Source organism: Plecotus auritus, assembly GCF_963455305.1.
Source record: "Plecotus auritus genome assembly, chromosome: 3".
NCBI classification, from domain to species: Eukaryota; Metazoa; Chordata; class Mammalia; order Chiroptera; family Vespertilionidae; genus Plecotus; species Plecotus auritus.
In genome coordinates this window covers 227,903,132-227,911,131 of record NC_137772.1, presented here as the reverse complement: position 1 = coordinate 227,911,131, position 8,000 = coordinate 227,903,132, and the positions used below count along the sequence as shown (strand labels likewise).

At 62.4% G+C, this 8,000-nt stretch overlaps 2 protein-coding genes across 8 annotated transcripts; both read left to right on the top strand.

Moving 5' to 3' along the window:
- The first annotated feature begins 1,694 nt into the window (after positions 1–1,694).
- On the top strand, positions 1,695–3,746 carry CIMAP1B (ciliary microtubule associated protein 1B). 2 transcript variants are annotated; one of them, XM_080660304.1, is made up of 6 exons: positions 1,695–1,901; positions 2,081–2,284; positions 2,500–2,604; positions 2,700–2,821; positions 2,939–3,079; positions 3,267–3,746. In XM_080660304.1, exons 1-6 carry the CDS (start codon positions 1,793–1,795, stop codon positions 3,345–3,347), a joined length of 762 nt encoding a protein of 253 aa, XP_080516430.1. In that variant the 5' UTR covers positions 1,695–1,792; the 3' UTR covers positions 3,348–3,746. The 2 variants fall into 2 exon arrangements, with proteins under 2 accessions (XP_080516430.1, XP_080516431.1); XM_080660305.1 differs by lacking the exon at positions 2,081–2,284.
- Positions 3,747–4,162: 416 nt separating this feature from the next.
- On the top strand, positions 4,163–7,997 carry TYMP (thymidine phosphorylase). 6 transcript variants are annotated; one of them, XM_080661977.1, is made up of 10 exons: positions 4,163–4,258; positions 4,450–4,680; positions 4,832–5,034; positions 5,444–5,542; positions 5,954–6,083; positions 6,388–6,506; positions 6,964–7,126; positions 7,209–7,439; positions 7,536–7,676; positions 7,755–7,997. In XM_080661977.1, the coding sequence occupies exons 2-10, from the start codon at positions 4,467–4,469 to the stop codon at positions 7,910–7,912; spliced, it is 1,458 nt and encodes a 485-aa protein (XP_080518103.1). In that variant the 5' UTR covers positions 4,163–4,258; positions 4,450–4,466; the 3' UTR covers positions 7,913–7,997. The 6 variants fall into 6 exon arrangements, with proteins under 6 accessions (XP_080518103.1, XP_080518107.1, XP_080518108.1 ...); XM_080661978.1 differs by having other exon boundaries at positions 4,176–4,235; XM_080661980.1 differs by having other exon boundaries at positions 4,191–4,235; positions 4,423–4,680.
- Positions 7,998–8,000: the final 3 nt, after the last annotated feature.

The window sequence follows — 8,000 nt, the reverse complement described above, 5'->3', positions numbered from 1 at the left end:
ACTGCTTTATGAAGGTGTGGCCCCAGGGAGCGGGGTAGGGAGGGCGCCACTACTGGGCACTGAGCGTGCTGACTGCTCCTCAAGGGATCGGCCTCCAAGAGGCCAAATAAATTCATCATTTCTCAGGATTGTCCTTCCGGGGAAGAATCAATCCAATCAAAGCTCTTCCCCTTGGCCCTGGCCAGGTAGCTCAGATGGTTAGAGAGCATTGTCCCAATATGCCACGGTTCACTCTCCGGTCAGGGCACAAACCAGAAGCAACCATGTATGCACCAGTGAATGCATGCATAAGGGAAACAGTAAATCAGTGTTTCTCTCTCATCCATAAATACTTTTTTAAAAGGTCTTCCCCATGGAGTGTGAATTTCCTGCATTTCCAGGCTGCCCTGAGGTGGGGAGCAAGGTGCAGCTGCATAGTCACCACAGTCCATCTTGGTTCTCACTCCCGGGCTGGCCCCCTGGCGCAGCACTCACTTGACAAAGGCCAGGAATTCCCACCAGACCACGGGACACTCCTTCCTGCCCCTTTCTCCTCTAGGAGCTGGTGGGAGAGTGCCAAGCTGGGCAGAATAGACCCATTCTTTCTGGGTCTAAAGAACGGTGCACTTGACTCTTCTTTTTTCTAATATTTGTAAGATGTTGTTAATTAAAATTTTTTCTTCATTAATAATGAAATCAAGGTTTGTTTCCCTCTGAACACAGCTTTCGCTATGTCCTACAGAGCTGGGTATGAAGGCATGTACCTTGGCAGTTTATATATACTTTGAAACTTCGTATTTGAGTTTTTCTTTGATTCAGGGTTTTTTAAAAGATAATTTTCTAATTTCTAAGTTTGCTTGCTTTTTTAACATCTTACTCTTTGTTTAGAATTGCTTTGGATTACGATCAAATCATCTGTCCTAGCTTATCTCTTTATTCCGTTTGCATGGGTGTGTGGATGTTATGTGTGGCCTAGCACATAATGATATTTTGCAAATATTCTGCGGCTTAAATAGATGCAACGCTCTCTCTCTCTCCACATAATAATAAACTGAGCCTGCTGATTGTATTACAATTTTTTGTTCTCATACGTGCTTTTCGTCTGAACATCTGTCCGTTCCTGGAACGGGTGTATGGAGTCTGGGGGAGCCTCAGGCCCGCGTACTGGTCCGTGGCCAACACCAGGCTCCAAGGAGGAGAGGCCAAGCGGGAGGCAAGGCTGGGGGCGAGGGCGGGGCCAGACAGTTGGGTTGCCAGGCGGCAGGACCGGGACACAATGGGGTCTGGGAGTTGGCCCTGGCACCCCACTTGCCTTCCCAGCCGGTAGCCACAAGGAGCAGGTTAGTGCATCAACTTCAGACCCCACTCCAGGCCCCCACCCGGTCCCGGTGCCGCTCCCCTGCTGTGGAATCTTCACCAGATGCCCTCAACATACCCCAGCCCCCCAGAACCCCGGGGAATTCCCTTCGGCGGTGCTGAGTCCAAACTTGGCACGGGCACACCACCTCACTCAGTTTGGGGGCGGGGGGAGATGGGAGAAGGCCTCGAAGCTGGGTCCCTGCCCTGCGCCCCCCACAGCGCTGAGATAGCCCCCCCCACACACACACACACAGAACTGGGATAGCCCCCACCCCCACCCCACAGAGCTGGGAAAGCTGCCGTGTTTTCCTGGCGCCTGGGAGACGGGTGGCGCCCCGCCTGACTCGCCCCTGGAGTTGCAGGGAAGTGTGTCCCCTGCGAGTTTGGGGAGGAGGGGCCAGGACCGCCCCCTTCTGTCCACAGGTGCTGCGGGCCGTAGAGCACCCACCGCGCCATGGGCTCGGACCTCTGGGTCGGTCCCTGGCGACCGCACCGGCCCCGCGGCCCCATCGCGGCGCTCTACCGGGGCCCGGGACCCAAATACAAGCTGCCCTCCAACACGGGTACCGGCGCGTGTTCCTGCGCGGGGTGGGGTGGGAGGAAGGCTGGCGAGCCTGTGCCGGGAGTGGGGTGCTGTACCCTGGGCTGGAGAGCGGGAGGTCTGTTGGCGGGGCGGGGGGCGGAGGGGGGCGCCTGTGCCCGGTCAAGAGCGCGGACCCGGGTGACGCTGCGACGCCCGCAGGTTACCTCCTGCACGACCCCTCGCGGGCCCGCGCCCCCGCCTACTCCTTCGGCCTGCGCCTCCCCAGGCAGCAGGTTTCGTGCAGCCCCGGGCCGGGCTACTTGGTGCCGGCGCGCATGACGGCGCGCGGCTGGGACGGCACCCCGGCCTTCTCCATCTACGGCCGCCAGCGCCACTCCGCGCCCAGCCTCACTCCCGGACCCGGTCAGGACCCCTGGGACCCGGGTTCCCCCGGGCCAAGCCGCACCCAGAACCCCCACCCAAGCCCGACCCCGGGTACCCTGACCCTCCAAGTTCGGGGCTCCGTATCGGACCTCAGAGAACTCCAAGCCCCACGGGTTCTGACAAACCGCGGCTGGGTTTCCCCCTAATCCCAGAACCCAGGCCCGGTTCTGCCTTCACTCCCAGTCCGCCCCCAGGCAGGTACTTCCCGGAGCGAGCGGGCAACGCCACGTACCCCAGCGCGCCTCAGCACACCATCGCCCCCCGAAACTGGGGCGTCCAGGTGGAGCACAACACCCCGGGTGAGACCACACAGTTCCGTGACAGTGCGAGGCCCTTCGCCCCCGACCCAGCGGCTGCCGGGCTCACCCCAGGCCCCCCTCGCTGTGCCTTCCAGGCCCCGCCGCCTACACGGTGCCCTCGCTCCTGGGCCCGCGGGTCATCGGGAAGGTCTCGGCGCCAACCTACTCCATCTATGGCCGCAGCGTCGTGGGCAGCTTCTTTGAGGACCTCAGCAAGGTGAGGGGGGCCGCGGGCCCCACGTGGGGAGGGACAACTGGGCAGGGGGTAAGGAAGCCGGGGGCTGGGGTCCGTGGACAACGGGAATGCAGGCCGAGCCCAGCACCCCTCCCGCAGACCCCAGGTCCCGGCACCTACCACGTGGTGAACCCCGGCATCTACAAGTCTCGGGCCCCCCAGTTCACGATGCAGCCGCGGACATCGCTCCCCCAAGACAACAGCCAGAACCCCGGACCCGCAGCCTACAATGTGGACCAGGTGATCTGGGGTCCAGGGGCCGAGGGTCAGATCCGGGGGCATGAGAGTCCGGGTCCCGGATGGAGGGTCTGAGGCCCGAGGTTTGGGACCGGGGCAGGGGCGGGGGTGAAGGGGAGACAGGACAGGGACCCTGGTGCGGAGCCGCAGGGTCAGCCTGCGAGGTCAGCGGCGTCTCCTGGGCCCCCAGTACCGGAAGCCCGGCGGCTGGAGCTTCGGGATCCGGCACTCGGACTACGTGGCCCAGACCTTGGCCGAAGTGGATGACTGATGGGCCGGCGGGCGCGGCCCCACAAACCTTTGCTTAAAGCTTCGGGAACCAGCCGCGTGTCCGTCTCTCCGTGCGCTGGGCCCAGAGGGGGCGTGGGGGGGAGGGGGCGGCGGGGCGGGGCGAGGGGGCGGAGGGGCGGGGGGAGGCGGAGTCTAGCAGGGAGCGCCCTGGGAGACCGGGAAGTCTCGCGTCCGAGGGGGCCTCTGTGATTGGCCGGAACCAAAAAAAAAAAAAGCCGCGTCTCCGGGCGCTGGTCGATCAGCTGGTCAGGGCATCCTCCCCGTGTGCCAAGCTTCCTCTTTCGGTCCGCAGTGCGGGCACGTACAAGTCAACAATGAGCGCATCAATAAGTAAAATAACTACTTTCTGTTTCTTTTCCTAAAATTCAATAAAAAAAATCCTGAGGTGAGAATTGGAAATAAAATATCGCCCTGGCCTGTGTTCTCAGTGGTTAGCGCGTGGGCTTGCGCACCGAAGGGTCGGGGGTCGCGGGTTAGATTCTGATCCAAGGCAGGTCCCGGAGTTGCGGGATTGTCTCCACTCCAGGTAAGGGCACTTGCGGGAGGCAGCCAGTGCGTGTGTGTCTCCACTCCCTCCCTCCCTCCCTTCCACTCTCTCTGAAAAGCAATGGAAAAAATATCATGTGAGGATTAACAAAAAAACAAAAATACGTAGTAAATGGTTTTTTAAAAAACACATCATCCCGCCTCCTCCAGGCGGCCATTGGTCCAAAGTCCTATCTATGAGGCCCCGCCCACCTGCCGTCCTAGGGCAGCCAGTGACCAAGGGTCCGCCCCGCCCTGTCGGGAACTGCCCCTCCCAGTCTGCACCGAGTCCACGGTCCGGGCGGGACAGGGCGGAAGCCGGCTGGAACCCGAAGCAGGAAAGGTGAGGGCCGCTGTCCGGGACAGGTAGGAGCTGGGGTCCCGTTATGAGGCTGAGAAGTGGGAGCTGGTCCCAGAGACACGCACGTGGGCAACACAGACAAGGCGGCGGGCGGCGGGCGCGGACAGGAGGAAGGAACGGGTGGGGACAAGCGCACCTGGCTGCACAGATGAACACAGGGCGGGGGCAGGTCCCAGGTCCCAGGTGTGTCTCCCAGCCCGCAGGCCCGGAGCAATGGCGACCCCGGTAACCCCAGGACCCTCGGCCCTCAACCCAGTGGGTGACCTCTGGTCCGGAGGGCCCCAGTGCCCTCCTGACCCACCGCCAGAGACCAAGCAGCTCCCAGAGCTGATCCGCCTGAAGCGAGACGGAGGTCGCCTGAGCGAGCGAGACATTCGGAGTTTCGTGCGCGCCGTGGTGGACGGGAGCGCGCAGGGCGCACAAATAGGTGTGTGGGGCCGCTTGGGCATTCCTAACTGCAGCGGAGACCTCCTACCCTTGGCACACCACGGCACCCCACCACGTCCCTGGCCCCAGGCTAACCCATCCCTGTGAGGGCACCCCCTCATGCTGCCTACATCACCGTTCCCCATGCATAGGGGCCATGCTCATGGCCATCCGACTGCAAGGCATGGATCTGGAGGAGACTGTGGCGCTAACCCAGGCCCTGGCCAACTCCGGGCAGCGACTGGAGTGGCCAGAGGCCTGGCACCAGCAGCTCGTGGACAAACATTCCACAGGGGGAGTGGGTGACAAGGTCAGCCTGGTCCTGGCACCTGCCCTGGCTGCCTGTGGCTGCAAGGTGAGATGCCTCCTCTCCAAACCAGAAACTCAGACCTTAAAGAGGTGGGCAGCTCCCAACCTCTAACTTGGTCCAGAAAGAGCCCCCAAAGGCAGGACCCAAGCTTCTTGCCCCACCACCCCATTCCCAGCAGCCCCCATAACAGGGCCAAGCTACCTAGCACCCCTTCCTCTTCAGTACCCGAGAAAGGACTCCCAAGGGAAAAGCTGGGTCCTCCTCCCTCAGCAGACACCAGCCTCCTTCCCCAGTGCCCCCCCCCACCAAAACCAGGACAATTTCTTTCCCATTCCCACTCCACCAGGTGGACACCCACTGCCACTTCTAACTGCAGCTGAAGTCCTAGCCAGAGAAGGTGAGGGGAGAGGAGGAGGGTGACTGTGCAGGTGGACTCAGGATCCCTGTCCAACAGGTTCCTATGATCAGTGGACGTGGTTTGGGGCACACAGGGGGCACCTTGGATAAGCTAGAGTCGATTCCTGGATTCACCGTCATCCAGAGCCCAGAACAGGTACATGGAGGCCACTGATTGGTCACTGACCTGGATTACTGATGGAAACATTAATCAGAATCGCTGAAGGATCACTGATGGGTTCTTATTAGTTAGGGTCACTAATGAGGATATTCGTCCAAGTTATTCATGGATCTTTGATGATCATTGGACTTTGGTCAAAGTTACCAATGGAATTTTGGTTGGAGCCATTAATAGGGACTTGGTAAAAATCACTGATGGGTCATAGGACATTGATCAATGTCACTGATGGGCTGAGCCAGTCATTAATGAGGACTTATCAGAAGTGTTCCTAAGTTACTGGTCATGGTTTTGGACATTTGTCAAGGTTGCTGGTCAGTCCCTTGCTCAGGGTTAGTGATGGGGTCACTGACAGTTACTGGGGGTCCTGACGTAAGGGGATCTGGCCAGATGCAAGGTCTGCTGGAGAAGGTGGGCTGCTGCATTGTGGGACAGAGCAAGGAGCTGGTTCCTGCAGATGGAATCCTGTATGAAGCCAGAGATGTGACAGCAACCGTTGACAGCCTGCCACTCATCACAGGTGACCTGACCCCACCCCCCTTCTGCATGTTAAACATCCCTGACTTCTGATGGACCAGTCAAGGATCCTCTCATAAGGGGACTGTGGGACCTCCCCCAACCCCAGGGTAGGCGTCCCCTCACCACTCAACAGGGAGACCTGGCTGAAGCACAACGGTCCAGGCCCCATGACCCCCATCCTAAGGGACTTGACCCTCAATGTTCAGAATCCCTGACTCCTCATGCCTGACCTGAGAGCCAGGATGCCCTGCATCTCAGGAAGCGCCAGCTCTCCTGTACCCACAGCCCCTCTGCCTCCCTCTCAGCCTCCATCCTCAGCAAGAAGGTGGTGGAGAGCCTGTCTGCACTGGTGGTGGACGTCAAGTTCGGAGGGGCCGCCGTCTTCCCACGCCAGGCAGAGGCCCGGGAGCTGGCAAGAGCACTGGTGAGCAGCTGTGCCCAAGGAGCCTCTGCTGGGGAAGGTCTCCTCCTGCAGCCTGGCCTCCCCTTCATAACCCAGCAGTTGCTCCCTGTGTGCCTCAGCCACATCCACTCAGCAGCCCTGTGTCACCATGGTCTCTGCCAGCACCTGGCTTCCCCACTCCCAGTTCCGCCTTCACCCCCTCCTCAGCGACCTTACCCAAGCGAGGCTGACATGGCCCGGGTCTGGGGAATCCTCCATGGCTCTCAGCCAGGGCCCAGTACGCGGTCTTTCCGACCCCCACCTCTGAAGTCAGGCACATTGCCTGCTTCACCGCTCCGCCCACTCCAACACCCAAACCCTCTGGGACCCCCTCACTCCTGGGGAACTGGCACCCAAGAGTGCAGCACCGGCTGGAGTTTGATTACAAGCGGCCCCGCAGGACGCAGGGCAGGGGCCTCACTGAACCGTGTCTCCGAAGGTTAGTGTAGGGGCAGGCCTAGGGCTCCGGGTTGCAGCGGCTCTGACAGCCATGGACCATCCCCTGGGCCGCAGCGTGGGCCACACCCTGGAGGTGGAGGAGGCGCTGCTGTGCATGGACGGCGCGGGGCCGCCGGACCTGCGGGACGTGGTCATTAGGCTCGGTGAGTGGACCCGTAAGAGGTGTGGGGGTCGGAGCTACAGAAACGCCTCCGCTGCACCTAAACCCCGGACCCACGCCGGCAGGGGGCGCCCTGCTCTGGCTCAACGGACTGGCGGAGGCCCAGGCCGAGGGCGCAGCCCGGGTGGCCGCGGCGCTGGACGACGGCTCGGCCCGGGACCGTTTCGAGCGGATGCTCGCGACGCAGGGTGTGGACCCGGGCCTGGCCCGAGCCCTCTGCTCCGGGACCCCCGCGCAGCGCCGGCAGCTGCTGCCCCGCGCCCGGGAGCAAGAGGAACTGCTCGCGCCCACGGACGGTGAGCTCCCGCAGACCCTCCTCCCGCCAGGTCCCTGCCCTTCCTAAGCCCTGTCCTGCCCCACGCGCCCCACCGCCCAGCACTCCCTCCCCGCAGGCACCGTGGAACTGGTCCGGGCGCTGCCGCTGGCGCGCGTCCTGCACGAGCTGGGGGCCGGGCGCAGCCGCGCCGGGGAGCCGCTCCGGTTCGGGGTTGGCGCGGAACTGCTGGTTGGCGTGGGCCAGAGGCTGCGACGCGGTGAGCGCGGATCCCGGCCCCTCCTAACCCCGGCCGCCGCCCCGCCCCGGCCACTAACCGCCCGTCCACCTCCCGCAGGGTCACCCTGGCTCCGCGTGCACCTGGACGCGCCCGCGCTCAGCGACCCGCAGCGGCGAGCCCTGCAGGGGGCGCTTGTGCTCTCGGACCGCGAGCCCTTCACCGCCCCCTCGCCCTTCTCTGAGCTCATCTTGCCGCCGACCGACGCGCAGCAATAAAGCCAAGAGCCGCAAAGTCGTGTCCGTGCCTGGCTCGCCGCGGACGGGAGCGGGAGGGCGGGCAGGGCCCGGAGAGGACCCTCTGAGG

What these genes read in the sequence shown, in the direction of transcription:
- CIMAP1B (XM_080660304.1), top strand. Translation starts at nt 1,793, where the DNA reads ATGGGCTCGGACCTCTGGGTCGGTCCCTGGCGACCGCACCGGCCCCGC. An exon ending in CAAGCTGCCCTCCAACACGG is followed by an intron (nt 1,902 to 2,080) that starts GTACCGGCGCGT and finishes CGACGCCCGCAG; the next exon opens with GTTACCTCCTGCACGACCCC. An exon ending in CAGCCTCACTCCCGGACCCG is followed by an intron (nt 2,285 to 2,499) that starts GTCAGGACCCCT and finishes GTCCGCCCCCAG; the next exon opens with GCAGGTACTTCCCGGAGCGA.
- TYMP (XM_080661977.1), top strand. Translation starts at nt 4,467, where the DNA reads ATGGCGACCCCGGTAACCCCAGGACCCTCGGCCCTCAACCCAGTGGGT. An exon ending in TCATCCAGAGCCCAGAACAG is followed by an intron (nt 5,543 to 5,953) that starts GTACATGGAGGC and finishes GGATCTGGCCAG; the next exon opens with ATGCAAGGTCTGCTGGAGAA. An exon ending in CAGCCTGCCACTCATCACAG is followed by an intron (nt 6,084 to 6,387) that starts GTGACCTGACCC and finishes CCTCCCTCTCAG; the next exon opens with CCTCCATCCTCAGCAAGAAG.